At 52.3% G+C, this 21,191-nt stretch overlaps 1 protein-coding gene across 1 annotated transcript in view; it reads left to right on the top strand.

The window, feature by feature from the left end:
• SIPA1L3 (signal induced proliferation associated 1 like 3) overlaps positions 1–21,191 on the top strand; it is a 218,799-nt gene that overhangs the window by 188,746 nt on the left and 8,862 nt on the right. The window contains 3 exon segments of the mRNA XM_033127388.1: positions 8,141–8,362; positions 17,737–17,902; positions 18,675–18,921. Of these exon segments, the coding sequence (XP_032983279.1) occupies positions 8,141–8,362; positions 17,737–17,902; positions 18,675–18,921 (635 nt within the window).

The raw sequence follows: 21,191 nt of genomic DNA on the forward strand, positions 1-21,191 counted from the left end.
CAGTGGACTTGTGTGTATGTCTGTACAGAAATACCCATGTTAAAAACCATGAAGCACAAATTTCCCAAAGAATACTCAGCCTGACTGAGCAAAGCACTTGGATCTAGTCTTGTCCATTTGAAATGTTGGAATGCTGCTTGACACTTCCTGAAATAATGTCATGACTCAGCAGTGGTTCTGGGGCACATTTGGAAAGCACCGTATGTGAGAGTGCCCATATATCAGTGCTTCCCCTCGCCGTGGTCCGTGGAGAAAGTGAGGTGGGCAGAGAAAGCGAGTCCCAGGAAGCTAGGCCTCCGTCTCAGCCTGCCTCCCTACACACTTAGTTCTTAATCATTGGAACTCGTGGACTCTTTTGACTCCTTCCTTCATTTATTTGTCCATTCACTTCACCAACAAATATTTCTTGGGGATTTGTCATGTCCTAGACCCTGTGCTGGGAGCTGAGGAGAAATAATGAGGAAATTCGGCCCAGGCCCCCAGCCCTCAACTCAGCCCACCATCACTGAGGTAGACAGAAGAAAATCAGGTCGTCACTGAGACAGATGTCAAAATGCACCTACGGAGAGGGACTCTGTGCCCCCAGGGTCCCAGGTCTCTGCTCTCGTGGCCCCTGTGCTGGGCACAGGCCCATGTTAGTGAACCTGAGGAACTGCAGGGTTGTGAATTCTGTGACAGAGGCAGCAGCACTGGGGAGTCGACTGGCTGAGGCAGAGGGTGGGTATAAAATTACCCTGCATCTGAGAGAAGGATTTGCTGAACCCAGAAAAGAAGACAATAAAATGGGAGAGGACTGTACTGCAAAAGAGGGCCCTACAAAAGCAGGCCCTGTTGGTTGGGAGCTTTAATTTGCATACAGACAATTGATGCTAATTGCAAATCATTCTTATCTACTCATTAAAGCTGCTTCCCGAAGTTTTCTCCTAGGCAACCAGGCTCTAGTGTGGAACAGCATTTCCCAAAATGGGGTGCTCGCGGTGATTTGGGTGGTAGGGGAGGAAAATGTTTTATTTTAAATGGATATATGTTTACTTTAATGAGTATTAGGAAAAGTGTTACCACTCATTCCCTGATTTTACAGATATTGCCTTGGACAAGTTCAGGAAAATTAAATGAGTTAATTTAAAGAAACATCCTTCATAGTTGATGAGAGTATGGGCTCCAGAGTCAGCCCACGAGGGTTCAAGCCCTCCCTCTGCCTTGTCTTGGCTCTGTGGCCTTGGGCAAATGACTGAACCTCTCTGGGCCTCAATTTCCTCATCTGTGAAATGAGGGATAAATCACATAACTACCTTAGGGATGTGGTGAGGATTAAATGAGCTACTGTTTGTAGATCTCTTAGAACAGTACCTGGCAGTGGACCTCAAGCCTGGCTGTCATTAGAGTCACAGGGGATGTCATAAAAAAGATGAGGTCTGCTTCAAACTAACTAAATCAGAATCTGTCTTGGGTCAAGCCTGTTACCGGCAGCGCCAGGGACACCATGATGCCTGAGACAGCCCCAGGCCTGCCCTCTCAAGGCTCAAAGTCCAGTAGGGAACACAGACCCGTCCCCAAACAGTGCTTGCCAGAGTGGTCAGAGCCCGAGTGAGGAAAGCACTTGGGATGTGGGCGCCCAAAGGAGGGTCTTGACCCAGGTGCAGGAGGGGTTTTCCTGGATGTAAGAGGCAAAGCTAACCAGGGAACCAAGAAGGCAGAGTGTTCTAGACAGAAGATGTGCAGGACCCACTGTGGTTTCACTCCACCGGTCCTCCCACAGTCTTCCCATCTCATTGGGCACAAGTTCCCAGGCTGTCGCTGAGCACCTATGCTCAAGAGGCCCAGTGTGCCTCTGCCTGCCTCTGGCCACACTGCCCCTTGCCCCGGGCAGCCCTGCTTGGCCCATTCCCTTGGGCCCAGCTGGAGTGACTGCCTGCTGCCCACCTGCGGGGGCCATCCTTGTCTCTACTTCCACAGTACTTTGTAGTGTAGCACCTGTGTTTATTCATACAATGAATCTACTGTGTGTCTGGCCCTCTGTTGAGCAATGCAGGCAGACAGGGCCCAGGCTGGCTTGGTACTGACAGGGTACCAGAGGAGACAGCGAGCAAATACTTACAAAGTAATGTTTGAATTATCCTAAGGGAAAGAAAGCCTGTGGAGGAGACCCACTGGGATCTGAGAGTGGGTATGGTGCAGGGCCGGAAGGGGAGGTCTAGCCAGGGGGAGTGGGGCTAATTGCCCTAAGGAGGGGTCATTTCTGCCAAGGATGAGCCGGATAAGGAGGAGGGAGCAGGTAAAGGGGTTTCTGGGGAGCTGATAATATATTCTTGACCTGGGATGCAGTTATAGGGGTGTTTGCTTTGTAACTGTTGGCTAAAGTGTGCGTATATAGTTTATCCACTTTGCTGGATGGGGGCAATTTTTAAAAAAAGAAAGCTTGTGTGTGGAGAGGGTGTCCCTGAAGAGGGCGTGGCATGTGCACAGGTCTAAGGTGAGGAGGAGGGTGGGTGCCGTGAGGTCACTGAACACAGGCCTCTTGGTTCAAGTGTAGAAATTGAGGGAGCAGCTGATGGGAGGTTGGGGAGGTCAGCGGGGGCCAGACCACGCAAGGCCCTGTCAGCCACGTTACGGAGTTTAGATTTGACCTAAGAGCTGTAGTGCAGGCAGGTTTATGTTTTGAAAGATGGTGCTGGGGCAGGAGTGGAGGTGAAGTCTCGGGGACAGAGCTGAGGCTGAGATGTCAGTGGGAAGGAAGGGGGCCTGGACCGAAGGACAGAGCCACCAAGGAGGCCTCCGCAAGTAGTATTGCCAGGACATAAGGAGGGAGACAGGCTCAGGTCCGGGACTGCCAGCGAGCTGTGTAAGAGTTGGGGCAGACCACAGAGTAGCAGGAGGCTGCTGCAAACGGGGAACATTGAGATTCTTGAGAGAAGAGGAGAGCAGGGCTGGGCCAGCCTGACACTAGAGCACCCCTTGTGTGCCAGGCAGTGTTCCCCACATGGTGACACAGCAGGGAACAAAGTCGAGTCCCTCCCTTATGGAGCTGACACTCTCCTAGAGAGAGAGTGAGGCAGACAGACAGACAACTGAGCAACCTTGAGATATGACTATTAACATGCCAGGTAGCGATGAGGTCTGGGGAGAAAAACACTCTGGGGAAAATGGATTATTTCCGGGGTAGAAGGGAATGAATTTGCCGGCAAAATTTGAGGGCTGCTGGGAAAGGGATGTGCCCTGTCATGCACGAGCAGGGAACCCCCCTCACCCGCGCCCGCATGCACGAGAGCCCTGCCAGCTCTGCCGCAGAAAGCACTGCAGCCTGTAGCGACTTGTGCCCATCGAAGATTTCAGTGACTTCACAGACTCTTCCCCCCAGACATTCGTCATGGGAGCCCAGCTTCTGGGCACACTGCCAGGCGCCAGCGCCTACTGTGGGCACCACAGTGGGCTGAGTGATCCCAGGCGGGCAGCCACCTGGCCCCCTGCCCTCTCCCGAGGCAGCACACACTCCAAAGCTTCCTGGGTTTCCAGAGCAATTTGTCAGAGCTGTTTAGGGGCAATCAGAGGCTCTGGCTCCACGTGGAGCTGACACAGCTGGGCGTTCCCAGGCAGGCAGGAAGCACGTGGCCTCTTCCCCAGGCTGTGCTGCGGGAGTCTCCAGGATACTGTTCTGGGGGCACAGCCCCAAAAGGTAATGCGAGGGCCTTGAGAGCCGCTGGGGCCCACCCTGCCTGTGTTAGCTGGGAGGTTGGGGTCACATATGACAGAGACCTCAGAGAGTCGCAGTCAGCTTGGGAAGAGAAACCCAGGCCATCTCAAGGCAGGGAGGGAATCATGCGGAGATCTCGGGGGAGGGAGCAGTGCAAAGGCCCTGAGGTAAAATGTTTCTGGCTTGTTTGGGAAGAACTGAGGGCAGAGGGGACAGACCAGACCAGACGGCCATGGGGCCTTGTGGGCACGGAGGACTCTGCCTTTTAATATGAGTGAGGTGGAGCCACAGAGAGTCCTGTGAAGAGGGCTGTGATCTGACGTGGCTGTTCCCAGACTCCAATGGCTGTGTGTTGGGGGTGAGGAGGCCCCCGTGATGGGGCGTGGGCAGTGCTTGTTGGAGGTGGCCAGTACTGGTTGGATGGTTGGATCCACATCAATTTTGACCCCATAGTCTCTCTGCTTCCACTCTCTGAAGACCTGCCACTTCTGCCCTCAGGCCACAGGGTGGAATGTGGGCACTCAGGGCTCTTACCCAGGAGCATTCTTCCAGCCACATGCAGGGACTGACTGACTCTCAAGCCAGACACCAGGGACAGAGGGCGAGACTGGTCCAGCAGTAAAGGCCAAACCGTGAGGGGCCCGCAGGGGCCCACCCAGGGTATCGGGGTGAGGAGTGTTATTTCCTGGGCTCTGGCCTCTGACTGTCTGTGTCCAGATCACAGCTCTACTACTAACTAACCGTGTGATTTTTGTCAGGCTCCTTCGTTTCTCTCAGGTTCCATTTCCTCATCTGTAAAATGGGGGTAATGATAGGCTCTGTGGTCTAAGGCAGCAGGGATGAACCAACACCATGCACTAAAGTACTTAGCACAGGGCCTGAGACATACCTGAGTCCAAAAATGTCAGCTGCTGCTAGGTTTTCTGTTACTTCTATGTATTTGTCGCGCCTGCTGTTGTCATTGAGAATACAGGTTGGTGGTTAAAATCGGTGTCTCTTGAGCCAGACTGCCTGGGTTTGCTCCCTGGCCCTATCCCATTCCACCTGTGCCATTTAGAGCAAGTTATTTAATCTCTCTGAGCCTCAGTTTCCCCACTTGAAACGTGGGTGTGGTGGTAGTTCCTGCCTCATGGGGCTGCTGGAGCAACTAAATGAAGTGACACCTGCTTAGAGCAGGGCCTGGCGGTGCTCACAGGCTGTGTGCAGTCACACTGTCACTACCACCTGCCCCGCCACTGCTCTTCCTCCTGCAGGTGGGGGCACAGCTCCCTTTGTGCCTGTCGCCCACCCTAGGCCACCCATCTAGACCAGAGTTCTGCACGTGCCCATGCAGCTGTGTGATTTCTCCATCCAGCCTGTGGTTTTCCAGATTTTTTGGTAAACCTTTTACTCCAACAAAAAAATCTTCAGTGCTCCCTTAGGATATAACATGGATTAATGCATAGCCTCTCTGGGTGCCCCACCCTGGTCCTGGCTGAACCCGGAGCCCAGACCGTTAGCCCCTGGACACACCACATCCCTTTATAAATGCAGTCGGGGAGCACATCCCCAGTGCCCCGGTTTGTGCCGAGCACTTTGCACATGTGATCTCATGTGGCAGGTGCTGTCGTTGCCTAATTTCTCAGAGGAGGAAACTGGCTCACTGAGGGGAAGGGACTCAAGCGAAGGTTGCTTGTGTCAGGTGGAGCTGGGATTGGAACCTGAGTCAGGTGAGCACCACGGCCCATGTTCCATCCCCCGCCTGGTACTGTTGCCTTGTTGTTCGTGTCAAAGCTGAGGCCCAGGGAGGACACCTGTCACGCTGGCACTTTAGAAAGAAAGAGTGTTCACCCTGTGGAGTGGGAGGCCCATGAGAACTCCACCCTGCCCTGGGCACCGGGGAGGCTCCTGGTCCATGGGTGTGTGGGAACGGACACTGCCTCAGAGCACTGGACCGAGATGCACAGCATACGAGAGGGTGAAGACAGACACAGTGATGGCAGTGCCTCTGACTACAAGTAACAGAAAGTCTCGGCTCAATTGGAAGAAAGCTCTGAGCTCACAGAACATGAAGTCCCAAGGTAGGGAGGCCCCCAGAATTGGGTAATGTATTGACTCGAGGACCCAGGTTCTTTCCCTTTTTTTTGTTCTGCCTCCATCAGCCTACAGGCTGGCTCTCTTCACAGGCTCAATGCGACTGTCATTCACCCAGATAGTCACAGTGTCCAGTGGAAGAAGAAGTGATGTGTTCTGCAAGTGGTTTTTGTTTATTTTTTTAACAGAGATCTGTCCCCCAGCAGACAACACACACGCACGCACGCACACACCCCCCAACATCTCACTGGCCAGAAATAGATCACAGGACCACTCCAAACCCATCCCAGACAAGTGCCATCAGTTAATCAGGATTTGTCCGTGGCCTGGGTGACAGGTCACCTTGATCAATCAAGGGATGAGTAAAATCAGCCTTTACTTATAGGGTGAGAGGGGATTAGGATGACACCCACAGTGTCTGCACCAGGGTCTGAAGAGGGAACGAACCCATCTCAAAAGAGGTAATGGATGGAGCTGGCTGGCAGACACAGACAAGGGGTGTTCACCTTTTTCCCTTTCTTCTTTAATCATCTCATGTTTTTCAGCTCACAGGAGTTGAACATGCCTGATGACAAGGTAGAGAAATATGTGCTGTAGAAAGTAAAAGTTAGGGTTAAAGTCATTTGTGATACATTCATAGAGTATACCCTCTGCAGCCATTGAAGAGAGAGGGGCTCGTATGGACAGACATGGAGAGAGTTGTAGAACATACTGTTAAGGAAAAGCCAGGTGCAGCGCAGGCTTACCATTTTGCTGCCATTTACAAAGAAAAATTGGGAGGATACGCACTCCCTCTGACTCACATGTGCTTGTTTGCACAGGTGCTCAAAGAAGAAAGGTTGGACTAAAGTTGCTTCAAAGGGGGAGACTGAGGTGTCAGATGGCACTTCCTTTTTGCCCTGTGCCATTTATATGGTTTCATTTGACTTATTCTGTTCACGTCCCCCATCATTACTACCTCCAGTGATAATCAGTTAGTGTACACTCCCCCAGAGATTTTTCTCCAGACTTGTATCAGCCCAGTTTTTTCAAACATTTTTAACCATTCCCCAAAACAGGAAAAACATTTTACATTACAACCCAGAATGGACATTCCTAACGAAGTTTCACAAAACCACTTATCCTTACCTCCCATGTTCACTGATGTTTTTATACTAGTCTGTTTCTTTTCTTTTTTTTTTTTTTATTTAATGGTCAAGAGCCATTAGATTGATTTCATGACCTACAGTTGGGAAAAAACTGTATATTCCTTTTTGTAAAAAAAGACAAAGCCAAAAAAAAACCAATCACAATATATGTACCTTCTAAAAAGAAAAAGAGCAGAGGCATGCTTTCCATCATTACTGTAGCTCATACATCGGTCCTCATCCACAAACCGAAATCTCCCTCATTCTTTGCACTGGCTGCGTTGTTTTCTATCATATGGGTATGCTTGGAATGATCTATTTAATCCCCTATTAAAAGATATTCAGTCCATGTCCAACTTGATTACACACAACACTGCGATGACCATCCTTGTAAGTGCTTGCATGTACTTGTGCAAGCCTTCTGTGGCATGGATTTCTGGGAGGTCAAATGTCATCCTTCAGTTCTCAGCTCAGAAGCCATTGCCTCCTTAGGGAAGCCCTCCTGACTACCCCAAACAGAGTCCATTTGCCTCAGTGGGGTAAGTAGTTGGGTCCCCAAGAGTTGGCTCCTGGTTAATAGCATGAGGTTCATAGTAGCATTAATTCCACAATGATTCAGCATTTGGGATATTGAGCTGTGGTTTTAGATTAGTTCAGCTGAAATAGTGTCTGATGTGTACTAGGTGCCTTAAATTTTTTTTTTGAGTGAAGAGGCTACATAAAAAGGTACATTTTAAGTTTTACAAAGAAACCCACAGGTTATACAGAGCAATGTATTAACAGAATCCCAGTTACATAAAAACATAATTCTCTCACCCACCCACCTCCCAAGAAAAGGTCCTATTTCTCTGATTGTATACACATGTATATTTGTATTGCATGGGGAAAGGTTAAGAAGACAGTAGAGCAAACTGTAAGCCTTGGTTGCCTCTAAAAAGGCAGATGGGACCCCAACTTCAGATGTATAGGTTGTGCCCAGCAGATGGAATCTCACTGTGGGGGTCGTCCACCCACAGGGGATGACTTTTTAAGATTCCCATAAAGATACCAAATGTGCTACAAGGACATTCCTAGAGTGGGATTGGGAGCTGTGCAGGCAGCTTTACCTTTAGAATTCTTCACAGCAGTAATGTGTTTGTGTCTCTCTTGTGTGAATAAATTTTCTTATTTCCCAAGAGTAAATTTAAACAGATTAGTTCTGTGAAATGCGCGGTGATTTTGATTATTTCTTTTCGTTTTTACTTCGCAGTGACATGAACTCAAGGGCTGGCTACCCCGCTCAGGTTTACAAGACTGCCAGCACAGAGACTCCTCGGCCCTCACAGCTGGCCCAGTCCAGCCCTTTCCAGCTCTCCGCCTCCGTCCCCAAGTCCTTCTTCTCCAAGCAGCCCGTGCGCAATAAGCACCCAACAGGGTGGAAGAGGACGGACGAGCCCCCACCACGGCCGCTCCCCTTCACTGACCCAAAGAAGTAAGTGCCTGGACACCCAATGAGGCACTGGCAGAGCCAAGCGGGGCGTCTCGGGGCAAGGAAGAGGTTAACACCTCCGTCACTCATTCATCAGGATTCTGTGCCAGTGTACACACTGTGAACACATGTGAACACAGCTATGAATAAGGGAACAAAGACACCCCCCCCCCCCGCCCCAAGGAGCTGATATTTTAGAGAGACAGACAACAAATAGGATAGCTAAGAAAAGCATGCAGTAGGTCAAATGGTGGCTAGCACTGTGTGGTATCTGGATGAAGAACATTCCAGGCAGAGGGAATAGCAACTGCAAAGACCCTGAGGCGGGAGTGTGCTTGGTCTGCGGGAGGAAGGCTGGTGTGGCTGCAGCAGTGTGAGCATATGAGGTCAGAGAGTCTCTGAGGACTGATTGTGGAGGGTCTTATGGGCCACCCGCAAGGGCCTTGGCATCTGCTGTAAGTGAGGTGGCACCATGGGAGGGTGTGGAGCAGATGAGGGACGTGATCTAAATCGGGTATCCCCAGGGTCCCTGTGGCTGCATGTGGGGCAGGGCCTGTGAGGATCAGGGACCAGGGAGGAGCTGCTGTGATGGTCCAAGGCAGGAGACCAGGGGGCGAGAACAGGGTGGAGGCCCAGGAGGGAGGCGGGGCACTTCAGGATAGAGTCTCTGAAACGGGAGCAGATGGGCCGCGGTGTGAGAGAGGGAGGTGGAAGATGACAGCAGGTCTTGTAGCCCAAAGGGTAGATTTGCCTTGAGCTGAGATGGGACTGAGCGAGGTGCAGGCTTGTGGGAGAGCTCCGGAACTCAGTCCCGGTGGGTTATGTTTCTGATATGCAGAAGACTGAGGAGCCAGTCAGGTAAGGAGTCTGGGGCTCCGAGGAAAGGTCAGGCTGGAGAGAGAAGTTTGGGTGTCGTCAGCATAAAAGCACAAAGCTGGAGGAGCTCACCATGGCCGTGAGTGTGGGTAGAGAGAGGGGAGGTGTAGGACTGGGCCTGAGGCCCTGCCATGTTCAAAGCATGTGAGGCGGAGCCCGGGCACATGTGGGGTCCTGGGAGCCCAAGGGTGACGGACTGGGAGCCGTCAAAGACTAGAGTGTTGGGTTGAGTCTCAGGGAGGTGACTCGAGGGTACAGGAGAGAAGGATAGGGCAGAATTGGAGGCAGCTGTATATGTAGCTTGTTTGAGGCGTTTTGCTGTAAAGCAAGAGAGGAGTATGCAGTTAAAGGGTTTTTGTGTTTTTAAGGTAAACAAATATGATATCTAACATTTATGGATTACTCATTGTATGCCCATCTCAGGTCTTCGCTTTTGTACGTGAATTAACTCACTGAATCCTCACAAGAGCTCCATGAGGTGAACCCACTTTACAGATTAGGCAACCGAGGCTCAGAGAAACAGCTGCTAAGGGATGAAACTTGGATCAGAGCTTGGGAGTCCTGGCTCAAGGCTCTTCTGTTGGGTGTGAACAGATCTGCCCTCCTCCATCCTGTTTGTAAAATTGTCTTTCCTGACCTGGATGGAGCCATTCAAATGTGTGGATGACCCAGAGCTCATGAGGACAGAGTTATCAGGTGACAGAAGCAGTGTTCCTGGAGATGGTGGCAGGCAGGCGAGCCTGCTGAGCTCACACTGAGAATCCAGTTCACGCACCTCACCACTAGGCCAGGGTGCTCTGAAGCCAGGTTCTCATCCTCCGTTCCCTCGATTAAAACCGCCAGTGGCTTCTTGCTCCCAGGATTAATGATGAAGGCTCATGTTTACTGAGCAGATATTTCGTACCAGGCGTCAGTGTACCATGTGCTTTGCCCAAACTCCTGCCCAGACCCTGCACACTCTGCCCCCTCGCCCTTCTGCCCTCATCTCCTCCCACACACTCGTCCCATCACTCACTCCCTCCAGCCACACTTGCCGCTCCTCAAACTTGCCAAGTACAAGTCGACCTCAGTGCTTCTGCAGAGGCTCTCCAATGCCTAAGGTGCCCTTCCCCCCGGATCTTCTGGCTGGCTCCAGAGGGGCTCAGTTGTCTGCCACCTCCTCAAATGGGCCTTCTCAACCTTCCATAGCCCCTGCCATCATCATTCTGTCACATTTTTCTGTTTTACTGCCTGTTTTCCCCCACGGGAAAGCACGTGCCCTGCCTTGGATGCGTGTCCTCCTTGAGCTGCTCACATGACGAGATGCTCTGTTGGTTATCTTGTTGGGCATGAGTCCTGGCTCTGCCACTTCTTAGCTGGGTGATCTGAGCTAGATACTTCTAATTGTGCCTCAGTTTCCTCATCTGGAAATGGGGGTAAGAATAGGATCCTTCTCATGGGGTAGCCAGCAGGATCAGTGGGTCCAAGTCTGCATAGCCCTAGTGGGCAGCGTGGCTGAAAGGCAGGGCTCCCTGTGTTGGCCGTGACTATTACCATTCCTCTGAAAGAAGCACAGTCTCAGTCATGTTGCTTTTAATGTGTTAGAGGTCTCTGACCAGAATCAATGGAAAACGAGGCAAAGAAATGTAATAGATTTGGTAATTACTCCTGGGGGAATGAGTTCATAATATTTGGTGACCTTGTGGGACAAAAAAATTGCAAAACCAGCAATCATAATATTTGCAGTGATTAACCTTAACCAACCGAATGAATTTGGTAGTTGACTTCACCAATCTGTACCTCAGTTTTTCTCATCTGGAGAATAGAATGCTAAGTAGCTACCCCTCATGGTTCTGTCGTGAGGATTAAACGAGTTGACGCAGGTAAAGGGCTTTCAGCAACACTTGGCAGAGCAGGTATCAATCAATGTAGGTCCCTCGCACTCAGCCCTTCTACTGCAGGCCCCAGCTCTGCCTAGGACAGGGCCAGACAGCCCTGTTCTGACCACTTTGTCCCAGGATCCTTAGTTCATTGGCCTGCCCTCTCCCAACCTTTAGAGGAGCAAACAGCGCGGGGGTCAGGGCAGGAATCCTTCATTGGCTGCTGACCTCCTCCTTAACCCCTCAGTTTCCCTCTCTTTAAACTGGGATCACAGTCGTCCCCACCTCAGCGTATTTGTGAAGATTTACTGAATTAACCCATGTGAGGCCCCCCAGCACTGAGTTCAAGCTGCACAGGGCTTAGCAGGTGAGGGGATCATTAGGCCAGTGGCATTCCGAGCTGACCGAGGAGGCCAGGCTGGAGTCCCGCAGAGTAAGAGACGCAGGCTGCCTCCCAGCCATCATGGGCACCTCCGCCCCAGCAGTCTGGTCTTGACCCAAGTAAAGGGTTGGCACTGCCCTTACAGGCTAGTGGCCGCTTGGCCATCCTGAGACTCCTCACAAGGCTGACACAGCCAAGAACAGGCATCTGTTCTTCCAGGAAACAGCCACGCTGACAGCACTCATCTCTGAGTGTTCGGAGGGTCAGCCCCGCCACATAGGGTTGTTATGAGATTCATGTATTTAGGCCCCTGGCTGCTGCCCCCTGTCCCTCAGGCCCTAGGAAACAACCTATGTTGTTGCCTGATGTGTGGAGTGGTGGTTAGGAGGGCAAGCCCTGGGTCATGCCCCAGGGCCCAGGCCCCGAGCGTTGTCATCCATAAGAGGGGCAGCCCTGCCTCATGTAGGACCACTAAGGGGATGAGATGAAATAACGTGTGTGAAGGGCAGCCCGGGGCCTGGGAGAGAGTGAGTGCTCGGGAGGTGAGCTCTGTCAGACCACCTCAGTTCACATCCAGCTGCACTGTCACCATGTCCCTCACCTGTAGAGTGAGGTGATGGTAGTATGTTCCTGTGAGGAGTGAATGCAGCCCCACGAGACACACCTGCCCCGGAGGGACCACATCACCAGGAGCCACTGGTACCACAATCTGTACACACTGAGCACTGCTTTCTTCGTGCGTGAATCTTAGGGTGGCTCAACATCAGTCCGACGTGGGTTCTGGGCGTCCTCAATGCACTGTGCCTCAGTTTCCCCAGCCTTAAAAGTCAAAGACAGGAGTGCCTGTATGCCAGAGGTGGCGTGAGGCTACAGTGAGTCATAGTGAAGTGTCCCGCTATTATTGGCTGGGCCGACGGGCCTGGCCATCTGGTGGTTGGCATCTGGCATTTGGGCACCCTTCTTTCTCAGATTCAGGGCCCCTGGGTCCAACAGTGCAGCCACAGAAGGAGCAGGGGAATGCCAACACCCCACCCCGTAGCAGGATTGCCCCCCAGCCCCCGGGGCCTCTCCCAGCTATTCTTCTAGGAAACTTCCTCTGCCGCTTGAGGTACAGACCCATAAACGTCCTCCGCAGCCAGCTCGTTGGCAGAACCCCCAGCTCAGGCAGGCTGACAGTGGTGCTAATTAGCTTAATTAACGTGGCCCTGAGGGAGCCGCCCCACTTGGAGGCCAGAAGCCAAGTGAGCTGGGACCAGGCCCAGCCAAGTTGGAGCCTTTGGTCGCTTTCCACTTCTAACACAGGAAAAAGAAGGCCCTGTTGTCTGGGTCCTAACTGTAGAGCCTTCTTTGTAATTTTTCCGTCTTTTTCTTTTCTAATATACGAGTGGTTTAATTCCACAACATGACACAATCCAAGTTCAGACAATGTGGGCAAATTAGAGATTCTCTCCAGTGCTGCCGGTCAGAACCTTGAGAAGAAGGTACATCCTTCTGGATGTTTTCTTCATTTGTGTTTTGAAACATAAAACAAGCACAGCATTAAAAAAAAAAAAAAAAAACTACTAGTACAAAAGGTTTGCAGTGAAAACAGCCTCTCCCTTCCCTGGCCCCAAGCCATCCGGCTCCCCTCCCCAGAGGCAACCATTGTTTCCTTTTTTCTGCATCCTTCCAGAAATGTGACGAACTTGACCAAGCACATGGGATTGTGTGCACTTCCCTCGCTCCCCCTTTTCTGTATCACTGCGGTCACCTCCTGTCTCTGCACTTACGCTTTTATCACTTGCTCTTTTCTCTTCAGATAGTTTAGCGACAGTTCCATATTAACAAATAGGTGATCTCATTCTTTTTAAAGGTCAGAGAGCAGTCCATTTTTCCTCAGAGGTCATTAGGTTTTGACAGTTATGGAGACTGGAGATCTTGAGAAAAAGGAAAAAGATTCAAGCTGTACAAGCCCAGTTTCGTGTGTTTTTTTTAACCTGGAATTAATTCCATTCTACATTATTGCCTAGAATTTGCAATGTAGAGAATACATAAGGAAATTCTTCCAGAAGAAAGAGAGGTAAGAGCAAAAACGATCAATTTGACTCTCCAAACTGAATTTTCGTCGTACTTTTTCCCTTCAGATATGTCATGACAGGCCACCACTAATAGTCTCACGCCATGAAACCTGCAGCAGATGAGACAGGCAGAGTTGAGGGTCGGGGAGAAAGTTCTAGCATGATTATTTCCGGCAAGCCACCTCCCACTGTAGAATCAGGCATGGACCGTTAGTCCTGTGGTCCTGGGAGCTGGGAAGGGAATTTTAGTAAATGAACACAAACAGTGGGGAAGGAATACTCATGTTCTTTTGGCTTTCCTTACAAAGTATCTCTATACTTTTTTCTGTTTTGTAAAAGTCATTAAGGGCAGCCGGTTAGCTCAGTTGGTTAGAGCGTGGTGCTGATAACACCACGGTAGCCAGTTCGATCCCCACATGGGCCAGTGTGAGTTGCGCCCTCCATAAATAGATAGATAGATAGATAGACAGACAGACAGACAGACCGTGCTTTTAAACAAATAATAGTAATAGTCATTTAAGCTTGTTGTAAAAGGAAGGAAGAGAAGGGAGGGAGGGAGGAAGGAAGAAAATAAGTAGGGAGGTTGGGTGGGTGGAAGGTTGGTTCCGTATGGTACACAGGGAACTGCCTATAGTGTGGCAGGCCTTGTTCCTGACACTGGACACAATGCAGAGGCTGCAGGTGAGGTGGGACGAGGGGGTCTGCAAATGCACAGTGCACGCGACAGATCCTCAGGAGTTAATGCAGTAAAAGCGCAGGATTGCGGGATCGAGCACACTGAGGCCGGGAAGGAGAAGCAGAAGGTTAAATGCTCAGGGAGGCCTCTCGGAGGAGGTAACATGTGAGCTAAGCTGGATGGATGAGAAACTGCCATTCATGAGGAATTCTAGGAGGGCACCCTAAGCAGACAGAACACTCAGTGCAAAGGCCCTGAGACAGGAACATGCCTGGTATGTTTAAGGAACGTTGGGAGGCCTGTGTGGAAGGAGATGAAGGCGAGGGGGGAAGGGGGCAGATTGTTTGGGACCTTGAGGGCTGTGGCGAGGAATGTTCTTTAGAAAGTGAACCCCACCCCCCCAATCCAGTTTTGGAGCTGAGAGTTTGGTGAACTTCAATATAGGGAGCTAAGCTGTGTGTGAGTTTTGTTTTCTAAAAATGACTTCACACTATATACACTGTTCTTTATTCCCGTGACCTGTCTGGGAGAACCTCTTCCCGTGTCGTGTGGATCAACTCCACTTCTCTTTAGCAGCTACATGGTATTAGTGGGGGCCTCGCCCTTCCCCTGCTGGCTGCTCCTGTGTTTGCTCCACAGACAGGACTGCACGAAGCGTCCCCGTACACTTGGCGCACGTGGGCTGATGGAGGCTGTTCTGAAAGGCACACTCCCAGAAGTAGGACTCCTAGGGTGGAGAGAGAGAGCACGTGTTAAAGTTTTCAGCAGCTCCTTTTACACCCCTCTCAGAGGAGAGAGCCTTGTGGGCAATGCCCGGTCTTGTGGTAGATGAACTGAAGGCTCGGCCTGCTCCCTCTCCCGGGGTTGATGGGCACAGCATGTGGCATGCCTTGCACCGAGTCACATGCTCCCCCCTGCAGGGCATTCTGGGAAATGGGGAAATCTGAAGGGAAGGGGAATGGGCAAGTCCCCCTCCAGTTCCCATGGAGAAACATTGTGCGCTTTGGGATATGTCTCTTTCTCTCTTTTCTCTTTCTGTTTTGCTCTGGGATCTAAAGCTTTCATTTGCCCAGAGAGCATTTTAATGGAGCCAGAATTACCCTAGACCTGGAATTCTAATTTGGGGAGGAATATGACCTAACCAAAAGAAAAAAGAAAAAAACTTGCCACCCTCTCTTCCTTTCATTGTTAAAATCCCAGAGCTGGCAGTTGAGAAAATGAGAAAGAAAATGTAGATTTCAAAATCCTCAGGAGCCCAAGACATCTTATTTCTTCAAGGGTTCGAAGACTTTTTTTCACTTTCTTAAGTTACAAAATGATGAAGTCTAGATGTCAATTTTTTAAAAACTGGTTTTTACTATTATTGTTATTATAACACATGATTATGGTAAAATAAATTCAGACAGTTCACAAGGGTATCAGATGAAAAGTAAAAGTCCATTTTTCTACTTTCTAAGGACCCCATTTCCCAGAGGTAATCACTGTTCATCATTTTTTCCAGAATTTTTTTTCTGCATATAAAAGTGTATATTTTTTACCAAATGTGATTATGTTTCACACACCATACGTCTTTGTACATGTCATCTCTATGATATAAACATGGCAGTTGAGCACAGAGTCACGCTTGTAGGCTCTGCAGCCTGGTGGCCTGGGCAAGAATCCTGATTCTTCCACTCACAGGCTGTGCCTCAGTTTCCCATCTGTACAGTGAGGGCAATAGTGACAGTGGCAGTGAGGGCAATAGTGACAGTGGCTCCTGGGGAGGGCTGCCATGCAGAGTTAACAGCTCGTGTACACGGAGTCCTGGGATGGTAGATGGTGCCTGCTGCATGGAGAGGGCTGTGCTACTGTTAGCTGTTACTTTTTCTCTCCTGGGTGTGACAACACCTCATGTCAGGGATCCAGTTTTCACCAGGGAAGTAAGACCTGAGCCCAAAGGCTAGGCCAGAATCAGAAGGCAGGAGGAGGCCTCAGGGGAAGTCCCAGGAGTGGAGGACACTGAGTCCCATGGGAGGGCCAGGGAGCAGTGTGATGATGGCCTGTGGAGCCGGCATCAGGAGCAAGAGAGCAACAGGGCGGTGTGCGGCTCAGGGTGCTGGTCAGCCTCAGGCAAACTGTTCCAAGGGCAGCCCTCACTTCCCAAACATCTCCTCTGTGGCTTTGCAAGTGCTTTGCAGCAAACCCCACAGTGCTGTGAGGTCAGCATGTTTTCTTGACAAGCAAACCAAGGATCAGAGGTGGTGGGATGTGCCCTGGGTCCCACAGCAGGAAGAAGCAGAGCCAGGACTCAAACCCAGGCCTGTCCGCCTCCAGGCTCCTGCTTTTAACCTCAGTCTGTGCCTTAGTGTCTTTTACACCACAGAGTATTCTGGAAGGCAGTGCGGGGTCAGCTTTGGGATTGCTTCAGAAGAGGGTGGTGATCAGAGTGACCCGACTTCTGGAATTGGGAGCCAAGTAGAAACGTGTGGACAGTAGGGTCGGGGCTCCAGCCCCCTGCCCAGGGTGAGGTTCCTCGTCTCTGGACCCTCCCAGTCACCTCATGGTGCGTGAGTTCTCTTACCCCAGGTGACAGATAAGGAAACCGAGGCTAGGGAGATCTGATGACAGCACCTATAGCACCCAGGCCAGAGGTCTGCTGCCTGTGGCCCAGCACTTGTCCATAGGGACTAGTCCCGCTGAGGGCTTCTCCCTCTGAGAGGCGCTATACCTGTTCTGTGGCTGGACGCCCTGGTCTGGGCCACCCTCATTTCTCACCTGACCAACTGCAGGAGCTTCCTCACTGTCTTCCTGCTCCCACTCTTGTCCCCACCTCCAAGAGGGTCACTTTTCTGTCCAGCAACCAGAGTGATCCTTCTAAAACGCATACCAGGACCTAGCACTTGCCAGCTCAGAACCAAAGCGCTTCCCCATGTGCCATCAAAGTCCCCACGGTGGCTCATGAGCTCCCGCAGTCTGCCAGGACCCTCCCAGACCTCTCCTCCCACCACCCTGCCCTCCCTCACTCCACTCTGCCCTGCCTTGTGGCCTGGGCAGGAGTCCTGATTCTTCCACTCACAGGCTGTGCCTCCACTCCGCAGGCTCAGCAAGCCGTGTCCTGCCTCACAGCCCAACGCTTGCTGTTCGCTTCTACCTTCCTCCCTCCAGCTCCTGCTCAGATGTCACCCCCTCAGAAAAGCCATCCTCTGTCCCCGTCATCCCCATCCCTTTACCTGGCTTTATTTTTATCCTTGAGAACAACTCTCTCTAGCTCACATTCTGGGATCTCTTTGTGTTTATTTGCTCATCGTCAGGCTCCTCAACTGAAGGTCAGTGCCATGTTCACTGCTGCACCCCATCCTGGAGAGGCATGGCACAGGGTAGGTTCCCAGGAAGTATTTGTGGGGCTTGTTGAATGCAGAACAAAAGAGGTCCCTCTTCTGTCACACTCGTGCCAGGTGACGTCCAGGAGGTTGCGGCACTTGCCCCGTGATGGCGAGTTGGGACACCTTTGAGAAGCAGCCCCTCTGACCCTGACCCTCTCGTTCTAGGCAGGTGGACACCAACACGAAAAATGTCTTCGGGCAGCCACGGTTGAGGGCATCCCTCCGTGACCTCCGCTCCCCACGGAAGAACTACAAGTCCACCATCGAGGACGACCTGAAGAAGCTCATCATCATGGACAACCTGGCGCCAGACCAGGAGAGAGATGCAGGCGTGCGTAGTGGGCTGCGTGGGAGGGCAAGGGAGGAAGACGGGCCTCCCTGCGGTCACTCCAGCCACTTCCTGCAGGGGCTTCAGCCTTCAGCCCTTGCCAGCCCTGTTTGGATGTATTGGCTTTGTGGCCAGCAGTCAGGACATCACATTGGTCAGGGACAGAAGCTCAGTGTAAAGCAGGCACACGGGATTATTCCACACTAGAGGACCTCACGTGACTGGAAAGGATACTCTTATAGGTGCTCACATCCTTCTCATGGAGCCCAGGGTGGGAGCAGACCCCACCTGCTCAACTGCATAGACCAAGGGTGGAGGCGGGGCTCCCAGGGGCCAAAACAGAGATCTTCCTTGACCCCTCTCACCTTGTCCCCGCCTACCCTGGATTGGCCCTGCTCTCAGGCAGGTACTCTCTTTGGGGACTGAGGTGGCCCCAGTCTTTCCAGGGCTCTAACCTGTAGCCCACAGCACTGGAGGAAGACAGCACTCTGTCCCCAGGGTCCCCGGCAGTGACTGACTCTCACTGGTCCAGCTTGGGTCACACTGCCTTCCCTAACCTTACGTGAGGCTGGAGGGTAGAGTTGGCCCTCCAGAACCAAGTGGGCTACAAGTGGGGGGAGGAGGAATCCCCTGGGGAAAATCAGGATGCTCTGACCAGAAAGGGGACAGAAATGGATGCTGGGTGGGTAGGAGCCACAGGGGTCCGGGAGCCTCTGAGGACGGTGACCGCGGGCGAGACCACAATCGCGTCCACAACCCTCCCCTGTCTCAGCAGCAGTCGCCACAGAAGAGTTTGCAGCGGACGCTGTCCGATGAGAGTCTGTGCAGCGGGCGGCGGGAGCCCAGCTTTGCCAACCCCGCCAGCCTGGAGGCGGGCCTGCCCAGTGACGTGCTCTTCACCAGCACCTGCGCCTTCCCCTCCAGCACGCTGCCCGCCCGCCGCCAACACCAGCACCCCCACCCGCCCGGCGGCGGCCCCAGCACCATCCCTGCCACTGGCAACGGTTTCCCAGAGAAGAAATGTGAGCCTGAGCACCTGGGGGCTGGCAGGGGAGTTACCCCAGGATTGGGAAGCAGGGTGCTGGGGGTGCCGAGTGTGGATCACCTGGAGGTCATTGGTGTCAGAATCAGCTGAGGAAGAGACCTTGGGTACACATGAAGTTCAAGGGGGCCTGATGGATGGGCACTGGGTATCAGCCCCCCACACCCCTGGACAAGGGATTGTTGGCCAATCCTCGGGCTCTCCTGGGGATCACCTAGGCGTCTGGAGCACCCAAGTAAGGTTTAGGTCTTCTTTCACCAGAGATGGGAAGTCAGTCCCTTCAGGTACAGACTGGGGAACTCATCACTGGGGCCCTGAGGATTGGGGGTTTGCGATGCAGAAGGCGGGGCCAGGCTCCCTGGGCAGTACAACCTGACGTGAGCAGATGTGAGGCTCTTTGTGGTCCTTCTTTACCCTACCCGGTAGGAAGGATCTGTTACTTCATTGCAGAATGCTGGGTGCTGCCCATACTCTCTGGGTGTGTTATGTTAGATACAGCACAGCTTTCTCAAATCCAGACAAATCTAGACTCCTTATAGGTGTCTACCCCAAGGGTTTCAGCTGAGGGGCTGTGTCCAGTATTGTCTGGATGAAGCCTCTTGTACACGTGGGGTGGGATGGTGGCGGCTCTGGGACTTTTTTAAAGGGTTTATCTCCCCGCTTAAAATTCTCCCATGTCTCCCCACTGCCCTGGTGTGTTGGGACCCCACCTCAGCTCCTCAACTTCATGGTTCTCTCCCTGAAATCTTCCAGTGCACCAGACTCTCCCTCCTCAGGGCATTCCACGTGGCTGTTCCCTCTGCCGGCCATGCTCTTCCTCCAGCCCTGTTCTTGGTAACTCTGCTTCTCCTAAGGACTTTGCTCAGTTATTGCGCTTCCCTGGAGGTCTGCCCCAAGCCCCAGGCTAAGTCATCTCCCCCTCACACAGAGCACCTGACCGCCCTCCATTACCTTCATTCCACAGTGCTGTGGGCCAGGCTCTGCTCTAGGTGCTGGGCACACAGCGGTGAGCACATCAAAGGACAGCCCTGCCCCAGCAAGGCTGAGTTTCAGTGGGAATTCCTCCAGCTTCCCTAAGCTTCCCTCTGTGTCACCTCTCATCCTTGCTGCCCTGTCTGTGCCTAAGGCAGGGCCTGGCACATGGTTGGCATTCAGCACAAACTAAGGAGAAGGCGAGAGTCCCATCTGCCCTCTGCATGGCTGGGGTGCCCGGCCCTCTCCACCTCACTCAAGCCTGCTCAAGAGCCCTTTCCAAGCCACATTGGGGCTGAAGAGGTGCGGTCAGCCTGGGCCCCGACTTCACTAATGAAGGACCCTCCATGCCAAGGAGGCTCTCACAGCAGTGCCCGTCGCTTTCTCGCTGGGCAGTGGCAGCTGCTCTCGCAGCCCCGACCAGCTCGGCAGTGAGATACTGGCAGGCTGGAGATGCAGAGTGGTGGTCAAGGGCTCGGCATCTTCCTGCCCTCAGCCGTTCCCCCTGGGCGTTCACTCGTCCCACACGTGCGTTCTCGCACCACTCGGCCCAAGAGCTGGATCCAGGTCCCCCACTCACGGATGTAACCTCTCTGTCTGTTTCATTGGCAGTAAAATGGGGGCAAAAATAGAGCCCACCTCACTGGGTTAATCTGAGAATCAAGTGAATATATGGAAAATGCTAGTGTAATGCCTAACATATAGTAAATACAGAAAAAACAGCAGCTAGTCATTATTTTTGTTGTTAATATTCTGTCACCTGAGCAGGCATTTTAATCTGTCATGAGTCAGGTTTGCACCTGTGGACTGGAGAGCAGGGTTCAGAGTATCAACAGGGATCATCTCATCATCAAAGCCTAGAGCAGGGTCAGCGGGTGTGACTGTGGGCAAGTTATCTTCTCACTCTGAGCCTTGATGTCCCCTCCACAGCATGGGGCCCTAACAGCACCTCCCTCCTGGCTAATTGGAGGCGAGGCTGAGATGTGTCTGTAGCCCCAGCACAGTACCCGGCAAGAGGACGCGCTCAGGGGCACAGAGCAGGCCTGGTCCATCCAGGCCCAGCCCTTCCTGCCTAGCCTGAGTCACCTAACCTCTCCATGCCTCACTATCCTCCTCTGGCCCCTTCTTTTTCGGGGCTGTGAGTCGTCAGTGAGCTGAGGCCCAGGGCCTAAGCCCAGCACCTGGGACTTACTCCTTGGCTATAGCGAATGCTGCTGTATGCAAAGTGCTTGTGCTGTCACTTCCAACACCCTGAGACTTCAGCAGCCGCTTTCTCTG

The sequence above is a fragment of the Rhinolophus ferrumequinum genome, chromosome 15, assembly GCF_004115265.2.
Source record: "Rhinolophus ferrumequinum isolate MPI-CBG mRhiFer1 chromosome 15, mRhiFer1_v1.p, whole genome shotgun sequence".
NCBI lineage: Eukaryota > Metazoa > Chordata > Mammalia > Chiroptera > Rhinolophidae > Rhinolophus > Rhinolophus ferrumequinum.